Source organism: Protopterus annectens, chromosome 12.part0, assembly GCF_019279795.1.
Source record: "Protopterus annectens isolate FY-2018-M chromosome 12.part0, PAN1.0, whole genome shotgun sequence".
In the NCBI taxonomy this organism is placed as follows: Eukaryota; Metazoa; Chordata; order Ceratodontiformes; family Protopteridae; genus Protopterus; species Protopterus annectens.
The window spans coordinates 21580142-21607525 of NC_056746.1; the positions used below are offsets into that span (position 1 = coordinate 21580142).

A 27384-nucleotide genomic window follows, 5' to 3' on the forward strand; every position below is an offset into this window, starting at 1 on the left:
TGCACAGAACTCCCGCTGTGCTTATGTATGTATGCGCCTATTCGTTTTTTATTTTTTTTTTTGTTAACCAGCAAAATCCGACTGAACAAATACCATTTTCAGCAGAGGGTCAGGGGTAAAACTTCCACAAAGTTATATTTTTATTTTGCTACATACATTTACATTAATGAGAAGCATTGCTAGGGTGGGCAAAGTGGGCAGATGCCCCATTGTCAAAGCTGTTAGGGGTTGTGATTGAGAAATGCAGATCCATCGGCAGTGGAGAAGCAGCTTTCATTTCTGTACTGGTTGTACTTGTATGGATAGGAATAACTGAAGCCGAAATGGTACAATATGTAACGAGCCACTTTTTGTTTTCTGCTTTTCACATTGGGTTGAGGAGTGCACACAGACAGAGGAGAGAGATCTGCCTTATTAGCCAGATCAGGAAATAAACCTTTTAGATTAGGAGTATAACCTTCCTTTATTTTTTGCGCCTGAACTAAGAGTTGAAAAGTGCATCAGGGACATAGCTTGCTGGCTTACTCCAGTTTCCCCGAGGAGTACTAGACAGAAAGGGCTGTTTTGCATTTCAACAGCATCTGGCACTATATGAACCAGCTACGGCTCTGATCATTATGTTAGAGAATATAGTACAAGTAGTAAAAAGACTAGTGATAATATAAAAGTGATATCTAGATTAGTGAAAAATATATGAAATAATACTAGCAGTATTACACCTGTTTGATAAAGATGTTAAATACCACTTTAAGTAGTTAGAAGTTAGGACACGAGTAAGAAAGTAACGCAGCAATTGTGTATATAATGGCAAAGGGAAAGTGGAGAAAGCAGGATAGCAAGAAATGTAGGCCAAATGAGTAGACGAGAAAGATTACAAGTTTAGTTAGAGGAAAAGAAAAAAAAAAAAAAAAGAGGGTAAAAAGATGAAGATAGGAAAGAAACTTGCCTGCAATCAAAGGCAAAGAAATAACCATTATCCTGAAAGATAGATTACTGTAGAAACACAGATACAGAAACGTGACAAATCTTACAGATGTATAGATGCATGTTCTCACAGTAGGCCTAGCACTGCAGACACTATATCCTACTATCAAACTTACAGAGGGAGGGTTAAGTGCACAAAATTCCCAGCAAGCAGAGGATCACACAGCACAGCAGTGTGGGCAGCAACTCCTTATCTTGTGGGTCAGCTTCAATGTGTGTGGTCTCCGCCTGTCACCTCCCCCCAGTCAGGTGAGTTCATTTTGGGGAGGAAGGTACAGGAAAAGAGAGGGGAAACAGGGTCCTAGGGATGCAGGTTGATGGTCATAGCCTCACGGGGGGGCACTAAAGTTCATATTTTCTTGCTTCCATTTGCATAGCAAGCTAGAGTCGGAAGCTGAAACATTACCAAGCTAGAACAAAAAAAATTAATATACTGGGACAGAGCTGCAAAGGGAAAGTTTTTTTTCCAGCAATGGCAACTGTATGCAGCAACTTACACTTTGAAGCTTGGTCTCTGTGTCCAGAATGTACTTTTCCACCTGGTCAGCATTCTTCTGCAGGCGCTCAATCACTTCTGTTAGCTCAGAATTGGTAATTCTGTAAAATCATAAAAAGAAAGACAGACACATTAGGGAAATATTACACACAGCACTCTGCTTATACTGACACACCTTAGCTAAAAGATAAACACAGTGGCACACACACAAGTTAATAGATAAATACAGTGGTAGAACTTTTAAATACATTATACATACTCATTCAACTGGTAGTTATCTTAAATGTCATGTTACACTGCACTTTTGCTCATTTTCTAGGCCATGTAGTTAAAATAAAATTAAATGAGTGATCTTCAGTTTCCTTCAGAATTCCAGTAGCAGGTGATATACTTTGACTGCAGCTATTCAGATATAACCCATATTAAATTCAAAGCAGTTTGCTCTCAAGACTTGTTTGTTTTTTTACTTATTTTTGTCAACCAAGAAAGTCTGATTGGGCAGGAAAGCCCATTTTCAGAGGAGGCCCAAGAAGAAAATCTCAACAGAATCAACATCGTTACATAAATTTGTAACATAAAATACACAAATTCGCACAAAAATTAATATTTACAAAAACTGTAGCTTAGAAACATTTAACATATTGTTAAAACAGATTATACACTTCCATGATATACAGCTAATACTAAATATCTTTACATAAAATTGTATTACTGATTTTAGAACCATTCACATACTATTAACTCATTTGTGCATATGAACTGTAGTAACATATACAGATATGGTAACTGATATGTATGAATATTGTTTAAAAACAGACAGTAAGTCAAATCACAAGCCTATTTTATTTAATATCCACTAAGTGGGTTGTTGGAGGGGTCCAAGGATCCTTTTTAGCCACAATCTGAGCTACAGGCAGATACAGTTATAATACTGTGTGGTATAACAAGTTAATGTCACAACTGATCAGCATTTACAGATACAGTTATAATACCATGTGATATAACAAGTTAACAATGACACGACTGATCAGCATTTACTTATACCATGCAAGTTAACAATACCACAACTGATAAGCATTTACAGATACAATTATAATACCGTACAGTTAAGACTGTGTGATATAAGTTAATGCCACAACTGATCAGCATTTACAGATATAGTTATAATACCATATAACAAGTTAAATCAGAGTACAATGCCCCATTTGGGATGTACTCACAAGACACTTCCAACAGCTGGAGAGACCACAAAAGTACCTCACCAAGAGAATTACTGGCCTCAAACATATGTCCTATACAGCCTGACTGAAACCGGCTGTACTCAGTGACATATCGTTTACTCAGAGGTGATCTCTGCCTGACTTACAAAGCTATGTCCAACTCAGAATTCATGGGCATGCTCCGCCTAAAGAAATCCAAGTCACTGCGAGCCATGTGCACTAGTGAGCTAAACCTTGCCACAACAGTAAATAGAACATGCTGGAGGGATAGATTCATGTCACAGAGACTCCCCATGCTTTGGGACAAAATTCCAAACTACATTAGGCAGAGCCCCTCACTAACACTCTTCAAGAGAAATCTTGACGAGTGGATGGGTAACAGAAAATACACCCATAAGATCACTTCATTGGCTCTGCTTGACAGAGGATCAGAATTAATCAATGGGGTGGCGAAAGCGACACACTCTTGGCTAGGCTTATAAATGCCCTTGGGCAGATAGCCTAGTACCTACCTATGAACAATGCCACGACTGATCAGCATTTACTTATAAAACCATATAACAAGTTAACAATGCCATGACTGATTAGCATTTACAGAAAACTTCCATGTCTGTTACAAGCCAACTACACATTACTTTGCTTACACATTGCTTATATTAGGACTCCACATTGCTTTTATTACGACTCTGCCACTGTACAGATACCAAGATGATGCAGTGCAGAAAAATCAAAACTAAAAACAGATATAAAAATGACATATTTACACTTGTGTACTTTACCACTGCTGATAGTACAGGTGCATATTTATTTTTCTTTTAGGCGATATTTTAATTTCTTGCTAAAAATTAAATATTTGCTTTCCTATTTCAAGTGGCAGGACTTTCCAGGCAGCAGGTGTTATTTTAAAAAATGGTTACATTAAGTTTAGGCCTGCATATTTTGAAAGGTTCTAATTTTTATAGATAAGGAAAAATAGACCTTTGGCAAAGCATGGTCTATTCATTTGTTGGAGTATATTAATGTAAAGACATTTAGTAATAGGAGAGCATGAAATTTTACTTGCAGCTATATTTGGAAGTGAATGAAAAGGAGTGTCACCAAGGAAGATGGGACAGTACGACACTACACAGATCACAAGGGAAGAGTCACAAGTCCTTTCATGGACTGTGTCACTGTTCCCCTCCACATTCTAGGATGACAGTTAGATGAAGAGAATATCCTCCACTGAAAATGGATTCCTGACCCAGTCGGACCTTCCCAGTAAACAGATGTTAAATAAATAAAATGTTAAATAAAATACCACAGGGGGATAATGTAAAGATTGGGAAAAGGAAATGTTAAATAAAATACCACAGGGGGATAATGTAAAGATTGGGAAAAGGAAATGTTAAATAAAATACCACAGGGGGATAATGTAAAGATTGGGAAAAGGAAATGTTAAATAAAAAAAAATACAAGGGGAATGTAAAGATTGGGAAAAGGAAATGTTAAATAAAATACCACAGGGGATAATGTAAAGATTGGGAAAAGGAAATGTTAAATAAAATACAACAGGGGGATAATGTAAAGATTGGGAAAAGGAAATGTTAAATAAAATATCACAGGGGGATAATGTAAAGATTGGGAAAAGGAAATGTTAAATAAAATATCACAGGGGGATAATGTAAAGATTGGGAAAAGAAGGCAAAGAACAGTACCAGTTGCTATATACACTTTTGTAAAATGAGGGGTAAAAGAGCATCCTGGAGATTGCTTGTGCATACTGGAAAAAGAACCAGAATGGGGAGGTTTTGTAAGCTTGACGAGTTGATATTTTCTTTATAAAATCTTTGTATTTGTATCTGCAGTAGAAAGCAAGTGCTTAAAGGTCAGATAATTGTGGGAAAGCGAAATAACATACCTAACACACTAGTAATAGGTGAGTCTATAGTCAGGCACACTGACGTCCCACTCACTAGGCTAGACAAGCAGAAGGTTACTGTTAGCTGCCTGTCGGGACCCAGAATCTGCCACATGACAAGCACTCCGGTCACCCCAGAAAAAGTACAATATGACTCTGCCATTGTTCATGTTGGTGTGAATGACCCGAGATGTACCTCCCTGGACTACATGAAAAGAGACATGGAAGAGCTCTCTGATCATGTAGCCCAGGCTGGTATGACCCTGACCCTGAGTAACATCCTGCCCTCACCAAGAATAATACATCAATATAAAGAAAAAATTATCAATTTCAACAATTGGCTAGGCATCTGGTGGGGATCCAGTGTCTGTCAACCTGGGATGACATGCTCGACAAGCCGCATTGCTTCGCAAGAGACGGCTTGCACCTGTCACCTCTAGGCTTTTGAATACTGGCCAAGGCTCTTGCTGCTCCCATAGTACCTTTTTTAAGCAAGGCTCAAAAGTCAAACCCACCTCCGTAAACAGCACAATCAACAAAAAACTGAGGCTTATGCTACTCAATGCCAGGAGTTTAAATCTCAAAATGCACATGCTCGAAGTACTCCTCTGTATGGAGAACGTCAACATCTATTCAGTAACTGAAACCCGATTCAAGGCTCGAGAGAGCACCCCAGCACTACCGGGCTACAACTCATACCACATGTTTCAACCACAGGACACAGACCGAAACAAAAAAGGAGGGGGGGTATCCATATTCATCAAGGATACCTACACCTCCAGGTTAGTGGTGCAGCATGATACCTCTGAGATCATCCATCTGCAACTAACATTGGGCAAACCTGCAATGCAAATTGTGGCCTGCTACAGATCACCCTCCATGACCCAGGACCACCACTCCACCTTTCTGGAGACACTGGAAAACATGAAGGTCCTACCAAACACTCTGATATTGGACGATTTCAATTACCCTACCATTAACTGGGAAAACTACTAGAGTACAAACTCCCAAGCCCAGCGCTTCCCGGAATTCATCAACTCAAATGCCCTGATCAGCTGGTAAACTCCCCTACCAGAGGAGAAAACATATTGGACCTGGTCATCACAAACATGGGCGACATGTTCCACACCAGAAGTCAACCAGTCACTGGTTAGATTAGACCATAAACTAATCACTCTAGATGTCCACACCCCACCACCACCCCCAGCTAAGGAAACCACAGTAAAAAACTTTTCTAAAGCAAACTTCACCTTACTTAAGACAGAGGCAGTAAGTTTCACAGCCCCCACGCTAAAGGATAATGCTGCCCAAGATGCAGAAACCTTTACAAATGCACTCTATGAGCACCTACAAGGATGCATGGATCATGCCATCCCTAGCAAAACCAAGACTCACTCCTCTAAGAGGAGGAAACCAGTCTGGTGGACCCCTGCCATAAACAGGCTATACAATAGAAAGAGGAAACTAGTTCAGAAAAAAAGCAAATCCAAAGAAGGAAAGACATCCCTGATCAGTATCAGTAAGAAACTAAGGTACCTCATAAAATCATCCAAGGCTAACTTTGAAAGAAAAATAGCCAAGGACTCAAAAGATAAACCAACAAAGCCTTCTTTAGCTATGTTAAGTATCTAAGTGGCAACTCGCAGATATGCACTGAACTAGTGCAAAATAGCACAAAATATACTGAACCTACTGATATTGCCAACATCCTGGCAGATAGATTCAGTGCAAACTTCACCCTCCCTCTCACCCTCAAAAGGGCCCACAACAATACTGGAAAAGTGTAGTATCCCAACTTCACCCCCCTCTCATCTCCAAAAGGGCTCACAACAATACCGGAAAAGTATAGTGCCCCGGAAATCAGACGCACAGGTGAAAATAGCCCTTTCAAAAGCCAAAAACACAGCATCAGTGGGGCCAGATGGTGTCCCAGGCTGCGTCTTGCATGAACTACAGAACGAACTAACCCCCCCCCCACCTAAACACACCGTTTAGCCTCAGCCTCTCCACAGGCTATGTGCCCATAGAATGGTGCACAGCAATGGTTATTCCACTCCACAAAGGAGGGGCCACAACTGACTGGTAACTATCGTCCCATAAGTCCGACTAGCCTGGTCTGCAGGGCTATGGAGTGCATCATCATGGAACTCATTAACAAAGACATTGGGAACCTCCAAACACTTGACCCGACCCAGTTCGGCTTTGTTAAGGGCAGATCATGCCTTCTAAACCTGGTTGACTTCCTCAAGACAGACACCAAGGCCATAGATGAGGGAAAGGTTGTTCACACAGCCTACCTTGACCTCGCCAAGGCTTTCAACACCATTCCCCACTTGGGTATTACAGAAAAACTCACCAGCCTGAACATAAACCCCTACGTCATGAGATGGGTTGCCAACTGGCTTACAGACAGAACTCACACGGTAAGAATAGCGGGCTCCAGGTCAGACTCTAAACCAGTCACAAGTGGTGTCCCTCAAGGCTCGGTCCTGGGACCCCTACCATTTGGCATATACTTCTCAGAAGTACAGGCAAACACAGGAGGACTATGGCTAATCAAGTTCGCCGATGACTGCAAACTGGGAGCCATAACTGACTCTCCAGCTGACATGGACATCCTCTAAAAGGGCCTTAGTGAGACAGACACCTGGCGTCAAAGTCATGGCCTCAAGCTAAATGCCAAAAAATGCATAGTCATCACGTTTGGGAAAAACAAAACGCCCACGAATTACCACATAGGTGGCAGCCCCCTTAATGCAGAAGAGGTAATAAGAGATCTGGGGACCCAGGTAGATAGTAATCTCTCCTTTGACAATCATATTGCCAAAGTAGTTAGGAAATCCTTCTATGTGGCCCATCTAATTACTAAAGGGTTCACAACTAGAAATAAAGAGGTTATAGTGCCCCTCTACTCGTCACTCATCAGACCCATCATAGAGTACAATGCCCCATTTGAGATGTACCTCACAAGACACTTCCCAACAACTGAAAAGACCACAAAAATACCTCACCAAGAGGATTACTGGCCTTAAACATTATGTCCAACTGAAAACACTCTGGCTGTACTCAGTGGCATATCGCTTACTCAAAGGTGATCTCTGCCTGACTTACAAAGCCATGTCCAACTCAGAATTGATGGACATGCTCCACCTAAAGAAATCTTAAATCACTGCAAGCCATGCATTCTAGTGAGCACACTCTAGTGAGCTAAACCTCACCACAACAATAAATAGAACATGCTGGAGGGATAGATCCCTGTCACAGAGACTCCCCATACTTTGGAACAAAATTACAAACTACATTAGACAGAGCCCCTCACTAACGCTCTTCAAGAGAAACCTTGACGAGTGGATGGGTAACAGAAAATACACCCATGGGATCACTTCGTTGGCTCTGCTTGACAGAGGATCAGCTAATCAATGGGGTGGCAAAAGCCAACACACTCTGGCTAGGCTTATAAATGCCCTCGGGCAGATAGCCTAGTACCTACCTATGAACCTATTCTGATTCTGTTTGTGACCCATTATTTTGAGGTCACTGGAATTCAGCTTTCTTGCAGAAAGCTTTTTTGGGGAGGGGGAACCAAACAAAACCTTTGCTAATAAATTGTTGCAGGTCACTAATTAATGTCTGGACATGTCTTGGGCAAGTTTGCTGTTTATTTTATTGGCACAGCCTGATATAAAAAGAACTAGAGCAGTGGGGCCAAGCATTATCAAACTTTTTTTCCTCTGAAAATTTTGCATGGGATAGTTGCCCAGGATTATGGTCACTTAAACACACAAGAATAACTTTAGCATTCTGCAATTGAATGCCATCAGTCTACATACTAGCCAAGTTTCTGATCTGCAATATATCTGAAGATAGTATGAGTTCTGCGAATTAAGCATTTGTGTATAAAGGTCTTATGTTACTGACACCACACACACACACACACACACACACACACACACACACACACACACACACACACACACACACACACACACACACACACACACACACACACACACCATTTTGTTTGTAATTCCACCAGTTCTGACACTACAAAATAAAATGACCATAAATGCAGAAGATTTTAATGTAGTGCAAAAAAATCAGCATCATATGCAGGGGATGCTTCTTCTTTCGGCTTTTCCCAGTTAGGGGTCGCCACAGCAGATCACCTGTCCACTCATGATTGACAGTAGAGTTTTATGGTGTCGAGTTGCCAGCCTGGTGCCCAACCTTCCACAGAAGGCACACTCACGCATGCACTCATGCCTAGGGCCAATTTAGAGTGTGTCCAATCCACCCACAGCACATCTGAGATGTGGGAGGAAACTGAAGCATCCGGAGGAAACCCAGGCGACTACAGGGAGGATATGCAGACTCCGCACAGAAGGCACCCCAGCCGAGGATCGAACCAGAGAACCTCTTGCTGTGAGGTGGCAACACTAACCGCTGCACCACCATGGAGAGACCGCTGCACCACCATGGAGAGGCAGCGCACAGTCTCAGAAGTAGCTCAGTGGAGGGAATAGGAGATTTTGGAACAGATTCCAAGAATGGTTCTCAGTACATGTGACCTCAGGGCCCATATAGTGTTATGAAGGTAGGTTTGCCTAGGTAGAAATCAGGGGAAGGGGCATGTGGTGTTGCATACAGGCTCAGGGCCTTATGGGAAAGAGCAGCATATGGATGAGCATTGCTGATGAAGAGATCACATGACTAGATGAAATACAAGAACTTGTTCAGGAATGATGCTGGAATATGGAACAAATGGGGAAATTGACAGGTGTACACTGAAGGAGTGGATAAAAGAGATGGGAGTCAGCAATTTAAGAAGCAAACAGGAAATGGGGACTGGTTCTGGAGGTCTGTTAATGTGCCACTGGAGACAGGTTATTGTTTGCCTGACAATATAAACAGATGCTAACAAATATTTCAGAGAAGTGAAATTGAGAGAAGTGATGCTATGCTTGGCAAGTTCCTGAGTAGATTTGCTTGGAAAAGATGGCTAACCTTATTTAGAGTCAGCAGATAATGGCAATATGGACCATGCCAGGTAGGGCCTTAGGAAGACAGGGCCAGGAAGATGGAATCTAAGAGAAGTGGAACAAGTTTGTGTACAAGTTAAAAGACGATGGGGAAAAAGAGAAAGAGCTTTGATGATTTTGGTTGTGTGCTCAAAATAACAGCTAATACTGTACGCGATATTACATAGGAACAGATGTGCTGGTGAAAACTCTGATCAGGGTAATGCTGGTGAAAAGCATGGCATGGAAAAGTGAAATTCAAGTCCTTTTCAAGACAGCCAGCAAACGAAAGGATAAATTACATATAACTTTGCATATTAAGATAACTTATTCATAGGAGAAAATAATGAGGGATGTAAGCAGGGAGCAACAGAAATGCAGGAAAATTGGGGGAAACTAAAAGATTGGAATAGAATGCAAAGGAACACAGAGGAACCTATTTTAATTAGGCAGGCAAATACAGTCATTCTGATTTTTTTGGATGTAACAGTTGAGAAACAAGTACTTATATGGGTGGTAATTTACACCATTATGAAACTTCCCTTTGGTTACACCAGTATGGTATCTTAGTTTACTTACAGTACTTACTATGTAGGTTAAATAACCAGTATCTAAAGATGTATTAATATGACCCAGGTAAAATTCTTTAATTGAGGATTGTGTGCATGTTTCATACTTAACATATTTAAGTCCATGAAATACGTTTTTGTTGTTAAATTCAGTTGAAATTGTGAAAAGATGCATGTGGCAATTGTACCATATATACACTGCCAAAGATGTAGGAAATGTAGTTCATGAATATTAGTTCACTACCCAAAATCCAAGTACCCATCTGTGGTATGGGCCGTTATTCACAACCACAAAATGTATTCATTCTCACCAAGTATTAACCTATTATTCCCCAACTGCACATGTGCACAACTCATACTGGCTGTGTCATTAATGATAAAGCAGCACATTTTTAAACTATGACCACCATATCTAATCAAATGTGCAATGCTGGACATAGAAGAGCCATCGTAAAGATAGGAGTGAAGGGACAGCTGTCCTAGTACCTACCTGTAGGGGGAGTCAAACAAGTTGACAGTTTGCAAGCTATCATTACTACCATAACCATCATTGTAATGCCAGCTTGTAAACATTCTTTTCTTTTAAAGTTAGCAGAGAGTTGCTGACACATGACTTGTTGCTATCGAAGACAGTATGACAGTTTACAAGCTGTCATTCGGTGATGTATGCCAACAGGGAAGTTGTTTGGAACACAAACTGCTCTGCTACAGCTCTGTGATATGATGCATAAATAAGAAATTTTAGTCTCTGTGCATTAGAAACAGTATATGTGTTTGGTCATCACAGCTACTAAAATAATTTCCATATTTATGCCACTCAGAAAAAATATGGAAATGTTACTACACCACAGACGCAAAAAAAAAAGACACAGATATCCAAATACTCATAAAACAAACTATTATATACCCCAATTTACATCAGCTAGACTATGATAAAACTGAAAGGCAAAGGCCTGAATATGTAGCTTTATACACCACATATACAAAATTTTTAAACCCTGCAAAAAACATGCCTAACTAAAAGCATCCTGTAGAACTAAAATTCACTCCTACTATATTAGTTCCATGGTGGTGCAGCGGTAGCATTGTTGCCTCACAGCAAGAGGTTCTCCCGTTCGATTCTCGGCTTGGGTTGGGAGTGCCTTCTGTGTTGAGTCTGCATGTCCTCCCCGCAGTTGAGTGGGCATTTGAAAGACATGCGTTGAATGGGCGTGCCTTCGTTGAAGGCTGGGCATCGAGCTGGCAACTCGACACCATAAAGAACAATTGCCAATCATTAGCGGACCGGAGTTCCACTGTGGCGACCCCTAACTGGGAAAAGTCAAAAGACAAACAACAACTAGGTAGGACAAAAAAGACAATAAGAGAATTAGAAATAACACACTTTGGATTATGTGGTGATAGTGCACCAGGACGTGCAACGGATTAGCAAGCAGGAAGCAAGGACAGCTATGAAGAGGATGAAGACTGGAAAGGCTGTTGTCCAGATGACATGCCTGTGGAAGCATGGAGGTGTTTAGGTGAAATGGCAGTGGATTTTTTAACTAGATTTTTTAATGAAATCTTGGAAAGTGAGAGGATGCCTGAGGAATGGAGAAAAAGTGTTTTGGTACCGATTTTTAAGAATAAGGGTGATGTGCAGAGCTGTAGTAACTACAAAGGGATTAAACTGATCAGTCACAATATGCAGTTATGGGAAAGAGTAGTGAAAGGTAGGTTAAGAAGAGAGGTGATGATTAGTGAGCAGCAGTATGGTTCCATAGACCACTACAGATGTGATGTTTCCTCAGAGTGTTGATGGAGAAGTACAGAAGGAGTTGCATTGTGTCTTTGTGGACTTAGAGAAAGCATATGACAGAGTGCCTAGAGAGGAGTTGTGGTATTGTATGAGGAAGTTGGGTGTGTCATAGAAGTATGTAAGAGTGGTACAGGATATGTACGAGGGTAGTGTGAAAGCGGTGAGGTCTGCAGTGGGAGTGACAGATGCATTTAAGGTGGAGGTAGGATTACATCAAGGATCAACCCTGAGCACTTTATTTGCAATGGTGATGGACAGGTTGACAGACGAGATCAGACAGGAGTCCCCGTGGACTATGATGTTTGCAGATGACATTTTGATCTGTAGTGAGAGTAGGGAACAGGTAGAGGAGACCCTGAAGAGGTGGAGATGTGCTCTAGAGAGAAGAAGAATGAAGGTCAGCAGGACTAAGACAGAAAATGTGTGTGTGAATGAGAGGGAGGCTAGAGGAATGGTGAGGATGCAGGGACTAGAGGTGGTGAAAGTGGATGAGTTTAAATACTTGAGATCAATAGTTCAGAGTAATGGTGAGTGTGGAAGAGAGGTGAAGAAGAGAGAGTACAGGCAGGATGAAGTGGGTGGAGAAGAGTGTCAGGAGTGATTTGTGACAGACTAGTACCAGTAAGAGTGAAAGGGAAGGTCTACAAGAGGGTAGTGAGCCCAGCTATGTTATATGGGTTGGAGACAGTGGCATTGACAAAAAGGCAGGAGTCGGAGCTGGACGTGGCAGAATTAAAGATGTTAAGATTTGCACTGGGTGTGACGAGGGTGGACAGGATTAGGAACAAATATATTAGAGGGTCAGCACAGGTTGGAAGGTTTGAAGACAAAGCCAGAGAGGCAAGATTACATTGGTTTGGACATGTGCTGAGGAGGGATGTGGAGTATATTGGGAAAAAGATGCTAAGGATGAAGCTGCCAGGTAACAGGAAAAGAGGAAGGCCCAAGATAAGGTTTATGGATGTGGTGAGAGAGGACATGCAAGTGGTTGGTGTGACAGAGAAAGATGCAGAGGACAGGAAGAAATGGAAACAAGATGATCCGCTGTGGCGACCCCTAACTGGAGCAGCAGAAAGAAGAAGAAATAACACACTAACTGCAGTTAGCCGGTATGAAAAGGGCACTTCCAGTAAAATGGATCAGATTCCTTATCACTACCAGTAAAATGGATCATATTCCTTCTCTCTGATTTCTTTAAGAAATACAGACAGTCATGAACAGAGTGACAGTGAGGTGGTGTGGTAGCTGTCAACATGCCAAGGTGGAATCATGGTGTCCTGCAGAGTTCTACAAGCAAGCAGGGAGCGAAAGAGAGACTTTTAAGATTTAAGTATATTTTTTCAACCTTCCTACCTGCGACTGTATATTCTCGCCTAAAAGCGAGTTTTCTAACTATCTGAGATCTGAAAAGGATTGTTTTCTGCATTTTTTGTGTTTGCACTTTTAAAAGTAGTTTTTTGCCTTGTTTAATTGTTGTAGACAACACACTCAATGTGCTAGCTGATTTAAAGCATTTACAGTGTTCTTTTGCCTAGTTTCTGTTATTTAGGAGAAAAAAAAAAAATTATATATATATATATATATATATATATATATATATATATATATATATATATATATATATATATATATATATATATAAGGTATTGCTGAATTCTAGGCTGTGTTATAGTTCCTGTGTTGCCCATATCCTTAATTGGATAGAAGGAAGCTTCTCTGTTCACCAGTGAGAGTGGGGAGCTTTGTGCAGCCTATCTGTCCCTGGAGGAGTGGTCTCAGCCCAGCAACTAGTAGCTTATTGGCAGTTTTGGGCCATTTCCTATCTCATTCAAACTCCCTGCTTTAAAAGCCGTTTTAGCGTGGTTTTGCACGATCTTGCACAACGTCACGCAGCACCATTTAAGCAGTGTTTTTTTTTTTTTTTTTTTAAGTATTCCCGGCTCCACAAAGTCTGCTGTTCAATTTTTCCCTTAGAACTAGTCAAACTCACAAAATAAGTACTCAACCTTCATTCTACAGCCCAGCACTTGCTCAAATTTCTCAGTAACCACTAAACAAAGCTTAGCACTACACCCCCTTAAACTATCCAGTAGTACAAGGCTCCCTATTCGCCTATTTCCGGACAATCAATAAATCGATTTTTTAAAACATCCAGGCATGTCCAAAGCGCAGTTTCAGGTATACTCTCTAGTCCAGATGGTGAATCTGGGAATCTTGAGGCAATATTACAATTGCCTTATGTACACAGACAACCCTCTCCTCCTTCCAACAAACTCAAATATATGTGAGATGCAACTATACAGCCAAACTGGATGCCGGCCTCTCTCTACCAAAGACTGGCACAGTCAGTCAGGAGGAGAAGGAAACCACTCGCACCACACAATCAGTCTCGCATAGACATATTGCACCAGCAAACAAGACACATAAACCCACAAAAACTTACTTGGTGGCTCTAAATAAAAATCTACCAAAGCAACAGAGACCTCCAAAGCAGACATCCAAGCAACCACTACCCCACAACAACTTTCACGAATCACATACTTCACAAAGTCAGTGTGCCACGAAGATGCAGCCCCCAAGACTAAATAACACACCTAATACACTAGTAATTGAAGACTCTATTGTCAGGCAGTGACGTCCCACTCACCAGACTGAACAAGGAGAAGGTCACTGTAAGCTGCCCGTCGGGTGCCAGGATCCACCACATAACGCAATCACTCAGGTCACTCAACAGCAGGTACAAATATGACTCTGTCATTGTCCATGTTGGTGTGAATGACCTGAGATGTACCTCCCTGGACTACATGAAAAGAGACAGAGGAGCTCTCTGATCATGTAGCCCAGGCCGGTATGACCCCGAGTAGCATCTTGCCCTCACCAAGAATGATGCCACAGTATAAAGACAAGATGATCAATTTTAACAATTGGCCAAGCTATTGGTGTCATTCAAAGGGGATCCAGTGTCTGTCAGCCTGGGATGATATGCTCGACAAGCCAGATTGCTTCACCATGGACAGCTTGCACCTGTCACCCTTAGGCTTCTGAATACTGGCTAAGGCTCTTGCCACCCCCATAGTGCCTTTTTTAGGCAAGGCTCAAAAAAGACAAACCAAACTCTATAGACAATACCAGAAACAAAAAACTAAGGGTAATGCTACTGAATGCCAGAAGTCTAAACCTCAAGATGCATGCACTCAAGGCACTCCTCAATATGGAGAAAATCAATATCTGTGCTGTAACAGAAACCTGGTTCAAGGCTCCAGAGAGCACCCCAGCACTACCAGGATTCAACACGTACCATTCTTTTCGGCCCCAGAACTTGGACTGAAATACTAAAGGTGGGGGAGTATCCATTTTCATCAAGGATACCCACACCTCCAGGTTAGTGGCACTGCACAAGGCAGCGGAGACCATCCATGTGCAACTAACAGTAGGTAAAACTACTTTTCAGTTGGTAGCCTGCTACAGATCACCCACCCTGTCTCAGGACCCCCACTCAGCATTCCTGAGAACATTGGAAAATATGAAGGTCTCACCAAACACCATGTTATTGGGGGATTTCAACTACCCAAACATTGACTGGGAAAACTACTCAAGTCCCAACTCTTTTGCCCAACGGTTCCTGGAGTTTATAAACTCAAATGCCATGGAACAACTGGTCACCACTCCTACAAGAGAGGACAACATACTGGACTTGGTCATTACCAACATGGGGGCTAAATGTTCCACACCAGAGGTAAACCCCTCGTTGGTAAGATCAGACCATAAACTAATCACAATGGACATCAACATCCCGCCCCCACCACCAGCCAAGGAATCCACTGTGAAAAATTTCTCTAAAGCAAACTTCACACTTCTCAAGACCGAGGTGGAACGTTTTAAAGCCCCCGGGCAAATGGAAAATGCTACCCAAACTGCAGAATCCTTTACAATTGTGGTCAATGAGCACCTACAGGAATGCATGGATCATGCCATCCCAAGTAAAACCAAGACTCACTCCTCCAAAAACAGGTGACCAGACTGGTGGACCCCAGCCATAAATAAGCTATACAACAGAAGGAGGAAACTATTACATGAAAAGGCAAAATTCCAAAAAGCGAAGGCCTCCCTGATCAATACTAGCAAGAAACTTTGATCCCTCATAAAATCTTCAAAGGCTAGCTTTGAAAGAAAAATCACCAAAGACACTAAAGATGATCACAAGGTGTTCTTTAGCTACATCAAGAATCTGGGTGGCAACTCTCAGATATGCTCTGAGCTGGTGCATAATGGCACAAAATACACTGAACCCACTGACATTGCCAACATCCTGGCGGACAGGTTCAATGCAAACTTTACTCCCCCCCCCCCTTCCCCCCAAAAGAGCCAGTATCTACCCCAGTAGAATGCAATCCCCCAGACATCACAGACACACAGGTAAAAAGCAGCCCTCTCCAAAGTAAAAAAAAACAGTGTCAATCGGATCGGATGGTATCCCGGGCTGTGTCTTACATGAGCTCCAAAACGAACTAAACCCTAACATAAATTCACTGTTCCAACTCAGTCTTAACACAGGTTATTGTACCCAAAGAATGGCGTACAGCAACAGTGATCCCACTCCAAAAAGGTGGCGCCACAACAGATCCAGGAAACTATTGCCCTATAAGCCTGACTAGCCTGGTCTGCAAGGCTATGGAGCGCATAGTCATGGATCTCATAAACAAAGACATTGGGAACCTCCAAACACTGGACCCTACCCAATTTGGCTTTGTTAAAGGCAGATCTTGCCTCTTAAACCTGGTTGATGTCTTTGAAACAGTTACCAAGGCCATAGAGGAGGGAAAGGTAGCCCAAACGGCCTACTTGGACCTCGCAAAAGCCTTCAACACATACCCCACTCAGGCCTCATAAATAAGCTTACCAGCTTAAGTATTAACCATATGTCACAAGATGGGTTGCAAACTGGCTCAGGGATAGAACTCACATGGTCAGAGTCGTGGGTGCCATGTCCAACTCTAAACCGGTTACAAGTAGCATCCCACAGGGCTCAGTCCTGGGACCCCTCTTGTTACTTCTCTGAGGTATAGGCAAACACAGGAGGACTGTGGCTTATCAAGTTTGCAGATGACCGCAAACTGGGAGCCATAATAGACTCTCCAGCTGACACAAGCATCCTTCAGAATGGCCTTACAGAGATGGATACCTGGTGTCAGAACCATGGCCTCAAGCTAAATGCCAAAAAGTGCATAGTCATCCCCTTTGGGAAAAACAAAGTGCCCACAAACTACCACATAGGATGTAATCCACCAAGTACTGAAGAAGTAATTAGGGATCTGGGGACCCAAGTAGATAGTGACCTGTCCTTTGACAATAACATTGCCAAAGTGGTTTGAAAAAACTTCTATATAGCTCATCTAATCACAAAAGGGTTCACATCTAGATCAAGAGAGAGGTCATTGTGTCACTCTACTCATTGCTCATCAGGCCCATAATGGAGTACAATGCCCCATTTGGGATGTACCTTACCAGACACCTGCAACAGCTGGAGAGACCTGAAAAATACCTCACCAAGAGGATTGTGAGCCTCAAACAGATGCCCTATGCAGCTCGATTAAAGAAGCTCCAGCTCTACTCAGTTGCTTACCGCCTACTCAGAGGCGATCTCTGCCTGACGTTCAAGGCCATGTCTAACCCGGAACTATTGGACATGCTCCACCTCAAGAAAACCAATTCCATTAGAGCTACACGCTCCAGGGATTTAAACCTTAGCACAATAAACAGGACATGCTGGAGGGATAGATTCATATCCCAAAGGCTTCCCTCGCTCTGGAATAAAATCCCAGTCCATGTTAGGCAGAGCCCCTCGCGGACCCTCAAAGAGAATTCTTGAGGAGTGGATGGGAAATCGTAAATTTACTCCTGGGATCACTTTTATGGCCCTGCTGGACAGAGGCTCAGGAATCTAGTCTAAAAGGGAGGCGAAAGACAACTATTCTGGCTAGGCTTATAAATGCCCTAGGGCAGATAGCCTAGTACCTACCTATGAATACAGAAATATAGGATAGTTTTTAACATTTTGCCTAATGACACTCTGGTATCTTGGACCTCACATCATACCTCAGTGATTTTTTAGTACAAATTAATTTTATTTGCATATACAGTAGTGACAGTTATGTGTTGCCTTTTGATAGTTTGCCGAAACATTAAAAGTTGTACACAGCTAAACAGTGAAACTACAAGCTAATTAATGCAATCTCTCTTCATTACTAGAAATTAGGAGGCGATTCAACAGTGTAGGCATTTTAAGCAGCAAGTATGCAGGGTTGCTATCACAACAGCAATAACCAAGTGTTAGCAACCTGTAATGGCCCTACCTTGCAAAGTCTGAAATCATTAACATTTTTGAAACAGGACAAAAATCTTAAAAGGTAGCACCTCATTCTGGTGTGGGCAAGTCAACAGTTCGTAATTATTTATAGCAAACACAAGTTCCAGGAGTTTATAGCATGCCCAGATGAGGTGTAGGTGGAGATTATTTTGTGTGTGTTGACAATGATCTAGGAACCTTCATCTTCATCACCCAAGGATAACAGTCGGTAAAAGTGCAACAGGTTAACTGCAAGGTTGACCAAGATCATCATTTAAGCTTTTACTATTAAAATTGTACATCTGCACTCCATTTTAAAAGAAAGATTACCAAAGCTAAAATATGTACCAGGTAACTTATCTTAAGGTCATATTATGGTAACATTCTCTGAACTTCTCTGAACAATTGCCTTGCCCCCAAAATCATTTGGATAAAGTTGCACCATAATGGAAATTCTAAATGTACTGATTTCAGAATTAGAATATCATTCCTAAACGGATCATCACTGAAGCATGTTCATAAATTAACAGTTTATTTGATACATGATTAAGAGAATGTAGACAAGCTGAATTGTATATCGCTGTCTTGTATTATTTTATAATGAAATGCTACATAGGGCCACATCATTGGAATCAATATTCAGTATTTAGCTATTTGCCACTGGAGTGACTTTAGGTTTGTTTTATGGTGCATAAGTATTTATTATCATGTAAATGTGCAAGTCATCGTCTACAAATTTAAAAGAAATGTTTACCTTGATTGTTCAATTTATCTAGTTAGCATCTTTTTCACATTCTGTTAAAAATTTGATCTACTTCTACATGCTTTTTTAAATATATTTTTGGCCCTTGTCTCTAATCATGAGACTTTTGAAAACTCAGAAACAAGATACTTGCCATAACTGCACAGAACACGCATGCCTAAACATCTTCCCACCCCATGGAAGCCACACTGCTTGAAGACACAATCGGTGAACAGGACATGAACATAGACATATCTTGTGCAGGGTGTGGTACCGCTCAACCTCTTACTGCAAGGAATCTGGATAAAGCCAAAAATAATGGGGGGGGGGGTGCGGCAAAGGCCCAAAAATAGAGACCGATTTTAAATATTGCTCATATAAACTTAGAAAGTTGCTAGAATAACAGGTTTTGGGTTAGCATGCATTTTCTGAATGATATTAGCCCTGAAACTCAAATGTATGTCAATATTTAGTGACTTCAATCCTTTGAGATTTGCCAGAAAACCAGACATTTTATGAGGAACAGACTAAAATGTGAGACGGACAGAGAGAGACAGAGAGTTCCTATAAGATTTTTTTAAAACTCTTCTTTTAAACAGGTCCACCAGTGCATTGAGCTGTTTTTATTTCTCTTCAGCAAATGCATAGTAGTAAGCCATTATGGAGGTATGAGAGGTATATGTCACAGCTGGCATGAGTGCCTTTCCCAGCAAGCAGGAAATATTACACATATAATTATAATTTCACATGCAGTACAGAATTTACCTTTTTTTTTCTCTATTCCTCCAATTTGTGGTTAAGAAGGTGCACAGCTGTAGTCATATCAGACCATACTACCAAACACTTCTTGTGTCCAGTCAACAGTGGTCACCAGGAATACCTTTCAACAGGGGGACCATGGCCACTCAGCTGAAGGCGACTTGAAAGGATCGCTGGTGGCCTTCATGGCCATATTACAGGAGGGGACAGGAGGTCCTCTCCTATTGGTGGTCTGGAGAGGTCACCCGTGGTCTCCTAGTGGCAGTTGTGGAGGCCAATGTTGTTCAAGATGTGTCAAAAGCTGCATGCATACACCTCCCAGCACAGGTGGTCCAGAAGGGAGCCCAGCAGGCCCTCAACCATTGGGACCACTGGAAGTGCAGCCTGGGCATGACATCAGCTATGAAGAGGACTGCTGCATGAGTTGGACCCTGGCCAGCCAGACCACCACTATGACACATATCTCCTATCCAGGCATTTCCCTGGCCTGTGTGTCACTCTGCATACCTTTGTTTGCTGTCCAATCCTGCCCTTCACCAGGCGTTCCAACCTCTGTTTGTACATGCCCATTTATTTTGTCCCCATCTTGTGTCACTACCACCCCATCCATCTGTTTGTGTTTGTACTTCATGTTGGTTTGTCTGCCCCTGAAACCTTCCCTTCTACATCTATTTCTCCCACAGCCATTTACCCCGTACCTTCCACAGTTGCCTTTCATCTTCTTTACATAAAAAGATAGAAGTTTTTCTCACAAAAATAAGCCCTTTTCTCCCACCTGTCATTCCTTACAGTTTTCCTCATGTGTTTTATTAACTTTACTAATACATACATATAAGATGAGCTGTGCTGGCACCTTTATTATGATGACCTTCCTTGCTCCGTCTGCCACAGTGCACATGCCAGAAATGAGGAGTACTGCTGTGCATGAGAACATGCCATCACCTTGGTGTGACGCGTTCCTGTGCTTGTGAACATGCATCACCTTGGTGTGGCGCATTCCTGTGCTTGTGAGCATGCATCACCTTGGTGTGGCGCCTTCCTGTGCTTGTGAGCATGCATCATCTTGGTGTGGCGCTTTCCTGTGCTTATGAGCATGCATCACCTTGGTGTGACGCTTTCCTGTGCTTGTGAGCATGCATCACCTTGGTGTGATGCTTTCCTGTGCTTGTGAGCATGCATCCCTTGGACACATTTGTATATATACACACATTTGTCCAATGTTTCCTGTGACACCACACACTGATCACATGCACCTTGCTAGCTCAGCTCCACCAATACACCTGCACCTGCTCATGACGTGGCTCCATTAGTTTATTAGGCAGTCATTTTCTAGGACTACAAAAGCTATGCGAGTCCTGACATGCATTTCATCAGCTGTGGGCTACAGTGTTATGTGGTATACTTGATATTTAATGCTGCCTGACCACAAAACACTTGCCTATTAATACAACTCCAGAGCTTTGAAGCTCATGCTTTCTACAAGTATTTTAAAAATCGCATCCCTGAAGTCAGTACAATACATATCTGGTCTTGGATATTTCTTTCTGGCAATTTCTTTCCACAGCAACATAATGGCTACAGTTTATTAATGAACGTCTTTCCTACCGTTGCTACTATACGTTCAACAAAATGTTTAGATTAGACATCCCTCCGCCTAAGTTTTGGAGCCCATTTTTTGAAAGCACTGAAAGCAAAAACATATAAAATGAGACTACAGACGCAAAACATAAAACAGCAGACTCTTCATTTAATATCGAACATGGGTTCACTATTTTCCTAAACCTTGCAACGCTCACTGTCATTAACCTTTGGATGTTATGCAGTAAATAAATGGTATTAAATTCTTGCCCTTACTTCATGGGCTAACAACACTATTTTTGCACAAATCTCTGAAATGTGTAAAAATGACATTTTCAAACAGAACTCTCTAAATAATCCAGATACAAGTGCTTTTTTTTCTTAACTGTTAGATGGATCCCTTTACTGCTAACTCCTATTTTCAAAGTTATCAGTCCAGTAAGTAGAAAAGTTGGTATACATAGAGTGTGGCTTAAGTAATGGTTTGCAAAAGTTATTTCATTGTGAAATATACACAGGAAATGTTGTAAACATATGCACGCACATACTGTATATATTGTGTATAATGTCGTCTTTCGGCTGCTCCTGTTAGATAATCCGGTGTGATGACCCCTGTTTCCATTTCTTCCTATCCTCTGCATCTTGCTCTGGTCACACCAATGTCCTCTCTCTCCACATCCATAAACCTTATCTTAGGCCTTCCTCTTTTCCTGTTACCTGGCAGCTTCATCCTTAGCATCTTTTTCCCCAATATATTCTGCATCCCTCCTCAGCACATGTCCAAACCAATGTAATCTTTCTTCTCTGGCTTTGTCTCCAAACCTTCCAACCTGGGATGACCCTCTAATATACTTATTCCTAATTCTGTCCACCTTCATCACACCCAGTGCAAACATCTTTAACTGTGTCACGTCCAGCTCTGACTCCTGCCTTTTTGTCAATACCACTGTCTCCAACCCATATAACATAGCTGGCCTCGCTACCCTCTTGTAGACCTTTCCTTTCACTCTTACTGGTACCAGTCTGTCACAAATCACTCCTGACACTTCTCCACCCACTCTATCCTGCCTGTGCTCTCTTCTTCACCTCTTTTCTTCACCTCTCTTCCACACTCACCATTACATTAAAATGTTCATCCCAAGTATTTAAACTCGTACACCTTTGCCACCTCTACTCCCTGCATCCTCACCATTTCTCTAGCCTCCCTCTCAATCACACACATATATTCCATCTTAGTCCTGTTGACCTTCATTCCTTTTCTCTTTAGAGCATATCTCCACCTCTCCAGGGTCTCCTCCACCTGTTCCCTACTCTCACTACAGATCACGTCATCTGCAAACATCATAATCCACGGGCAACCCTGTCTGATCTAGTCTGTCAACCTGTCCATCACCACTGCAAATAAAGGGCTCAGAGCTGATCCTTGATATAATACCACCTCCACCTTAAACACATCTGTCACTCCCACCGCAGACCTCAACACTGCCACACTACCCTCATACATATCCTTTACCACTCTTACATACTTCTCTGACACTCCCGACTTCCTCATACAATACCACAACTCCTCTCTAGGCACCCTGTCATATGCTTTCTCTATGTCCACAAAGACACAATGCATCTCCTTCTGACCTTCTCTGTACTTCTCCATCAACACTCTCAGAGCAAACATCACATTTGTAGTGCTCTTTCCTGGCATGAAACCATACTGCTGATCACTAATCATCACCTCCCTTTTTAACCTAGATTCCATTACTCTTTCCCATAACTTCATGCTGTGACTGATCAGTTTAATCCCCCTGTAGTTACTGCAGCTCTGCACATCACCCTTATTCTTAAAAAATCGGTACCAAAACACTTTTTCCATTCCTCAGGCATCCTCTCACTTTCCAAGACTTCATTAAACAATCTAGTCAAAAACTCCACTGCCATTTCACCTAAACACCTCCATGCTTTCACAGTATGTCATCTGGACCAACAGCCTTGCCATTCTTCATCCTCTTCATAGCTATTCATACTTCCTCCTTGCTAATCCACTGCACTTCATGATTCACTATCCACACATCATCCAACCTTCTCTCCCTCTCATTCTCTTTATTCATCAACCCCTCAAAGTACTCTTTCCATCTGCTCAACACACTCTCCTCGCTTGTGTTTCCCTCATTATCCTTTATCACCCTTAGCTGCTGAACACCTTTACTAGCTTTCTCTCTGTCTAGCCAATCAAAACAGGTCCTTTTCTCCCTCCTTAGTGTCCAGCCTTTCATACAACTCTTCATACGCCTTATCCTTAACCTTCGCCACCTCTCTCTTTGCCATACACATCATCTCCTTATACTCCTGTCTACTTTCTTCATCACTCTGACAATCCCACTTCTTTGCCAACTTCTTTCTCTGTATACTCTCCTGTACTTCCTCATTCCACCATCAGGTCTCCTTGTCCTCCTTCCGCTTTCCAGATGTCAGACCAAGCACCTTTCAAGCCATCTCCCTTACTACCTCTGCTGTAGTTACCCAGCTATTCACTAACTCTGCACTGCCACCCAGTGCCTCTCTTAACTCTTCCCTGAACTCCACCTCACAATTACCACTTTTCAATTTCCACCATCTGATCCTTGGTGCTGCCCTCACACACCTCCTCCTTCTCTTGATCACCAACGTCATCCTACAAACCATCATCCTATGCTGCCTAACTACACTTTCCCTTGCCACCACTTTACAGTCTCCAATCTCCTTCAGACTGGCCCTTCTACACAAGATATAATCCACCTGTGTGCATCTTCCTCCACTTTTGTACATCACCCTATGCTCCTCCCTCTTGTTAAAATGCGTATTCACCACAGCCATGTCCATCCTTTTCGCAAAATCCACTACCATCTGACCTTCTGCATTCCTTTGCTTAACACCATACCTACCCATCACTTCCTCATCCCCACTGTTCCCTTAACCAACATGCCCATTGAAATCTGCTCCAATCACCACTCTCTCACCCTTGGGTACAGTCATCGCCATTTCATCCAACTCACTCAAAATTTTTCTTTCTCATCCATCACACACCCACCTTGTGGAGCATATACACTAACAACATTCATCATTACACCATCAATTTTCAGCTTCATAAACATCACTCTGACACTCTTTTCACCTCAAACACTCTTAGCATACTGTTCCTTCAGGATAACCCCTATGCCATTTTTCCTCCCATCCACACCATGATAACATAATTTGAACCCACCTCTGATACACCTAGCCTTGCTCCCCTTCCATCTGGTCTCTTGCACACACAATATACCAACCTTCCTTCTGTCCAACATATCAGCTAGCTCTCTCCCTATACCAGTCATACTGCCAACATTCAAAGTTCCGACCCTCACTACCACAGTCCTAGCCATTACCTGCCTTCAGGCATGCCTTCCCCCTCTTCTCCTCCTATATATATATTTATATATATATATATATATATATTTATATATATATATATATATACACACACACACACACACACGGTTCCCCTTTATAATCTCGAAATACTGAAATCTCAAATTTCAGCATCTCAAAACCATAAAGGCGAACGTTCAAAATCCCGAAACCCCAAAACCGCGAAATACAAAATCGTGAACATATATACACCACACACAAACTATCCTACCCACACTACATACACAAACACAACACAAATCAACACACCTACACTACATATAAGCCCCCTGCACCCTCCACACCCCCTCTACTTATATATACTAACTCCAAGATCGCACAAACAGGAAAAGACAAATAAACTCACACCCAGACAATCCACAGTCCCTCGCACACAAACACACACATACAAACACCATCCAACACTTACACACTCCTTTCACCTACCTACCCTAACCCACACGTATAACTTACAAACACACTCACATACATTCAAACTTCCAACCAAATCCCTTACAAGACACTCACTTACCTTAAATTGCACCTAAATCCACACACGACACCGTACACCATCCACAGAACACACTAGACAAAGTGTAAAGCCATAACTGTGAATTCGAGACATTCGAATTCGCGATTATGCACTTTCGCTATTTTAAAAATTCGCCTTTATGGTCTCGGGATACTGAAATTCGAGATTTCAGTATTTAGAGATTGTAAAGGGGAACTATATATATATATATATATATATATATATATACATACATATACATACATACACACACATACATACACACATACATATTTATTTAATATAGTGTATACATTACACACACAGGTATACAATACTATAGACAGTACACCGATTAATAAGGAACTGAAAAAACTCTTGGTTTATCTGCTTAGTTTTAATTTTACATAAATTATGCACAGCAAAAATTATTGCAACATTGTAATAGTGAATACTTTCTTACAGTACTTCCTAAAAGAGGCACTGAGATTATAGTATTAGTTGTGTAGATGTAAAATATTACTGGCACGATAGATTTTTTTGGAAAACACCACTGCTGTTTCTTAAATCATCTGCCCTGCCATGCAATAACACAGATGCAGTATTATACAAGTTATAAGTTATCAGCATAGTGCAAGTAAAATATTTTGCTGTGTTTAAACCAACTGGATGTATGCAGTATTCAAAATATAAGTGCAGATAGTGCGGAGGATTAATCAGCCCCAACCCCATTGTAGCAGTGCACGGACTACTGAACTGCCGGAACCATTTATTTATTAATTATTTGTAGTCACTGGACATATGCAGTATTCAAAATATAAGTGCAGGTAGTGCGGAGGATTAATCAGCCCCAACCCCATTGTAGCAATGCACGTACTACTGAACTGCCGGAACCATTTATTTAGTAATTATTTGTAGTCACTGGACATATGCAGTATTCAAAATATAAGTGCAGATAGTGCGGAGGATTAATCAGCCCCAACCCCATTGTAGCAGTGCACGGACTACTGAACTGCCAGAACCATTTATTTATTAATTATTTGTAGTCACTGGACACATGCAGTATTCAAAATATAAGTGCAGGTAGTGCGGAAGATTAATCAGCCCCAACCCCATTATAGGAGTACACGGACTACTGAACTGCCCGAACCATTTAATTTATTAAATTATTTATCGTCACTTGTTTAATGGAAAAGTCTGACTGCGCCTTGAAGACCCATTTGCAGTGGAGGCTCAGGGAGCATATATATGGGAGCCCTTCATTTGTTTGAACATTCAAATGTTTGAAACTCATATGGCTGACACCATATGAGCGAATGTTTGAAAGGCCGACAAATGATGGCGGAGATCCCGCTACAGTGCGAGAGTGGGAGATTCCCCTTTCCTGCACTGTAGTGCCATCTCGGAGTGAGAATATTTAAGTAGCAGGGGGTGTAGGGGTGCATGGGGGGCTGCCCCCCTGCATAACACAGTTTTACTGTGTTTACAGGTAGGTAAATGGTGCTATTTCAGGATGTCGGTATTTCGGAATGTCAATCATATGGTAGACCCATTATATATATATATATATATATATATATATATATATATATATATATATATAAATAAGAGAGAGAGAGAGACACACACCACACACACACAAATAGATAGACAATGTTTGTTGCAGACGTTGGACATGCTGAAATAAATGTTCAAACACAACAAACATGATTACAGCACTGCTACGGAGTGCATTTGCAGCACCCCCTGCTTTTCTAATGACAGCTTATTAACACAGATCACTACTAGTAGTGAAGGCAGCATGTTTACATATGAATCACTAAATACAGGGGTACATAATCACAACCTATAAATAGAACATCTACACATAATCACAACCTATAACAGAACATTCTGCACTGTGGAAAAAACATTTATCCATGTAGTATAAGCAAATAAATAAAGCAGCAGCCTTATGAGGTTGTAAATTGAATAAAGTGACATGTTAATAAGAAGGCCTTTGCTTCATTATTGCAAAACATTAAGTTTACATAATACAAAGTTGGA

At 41.6% G+C, this 27384-nt stretch overlaps 1 protein-coding gene across 1 annotated transcript in view; it reads right to left on the reverse strand.

Moving 5' to 3' along the window:
- PPL (periplakin) overlaps window positions 1-27384 on the reverse strand; it is a 245798-nt gene that overhangs the window by 116882 nt on the left and 101532 nt on the right. Inside the window, exon 2 of the mRNA XM_044089065.1 lies at window positions 1482-1581. Within this exon, the coding sequence (XP_043945000.1) occupies window positions 1482-1581 (100 nt within the window). The remainder of the gene's footprint in view (window positions 1-1481; window positions 1582-27384) is intronic.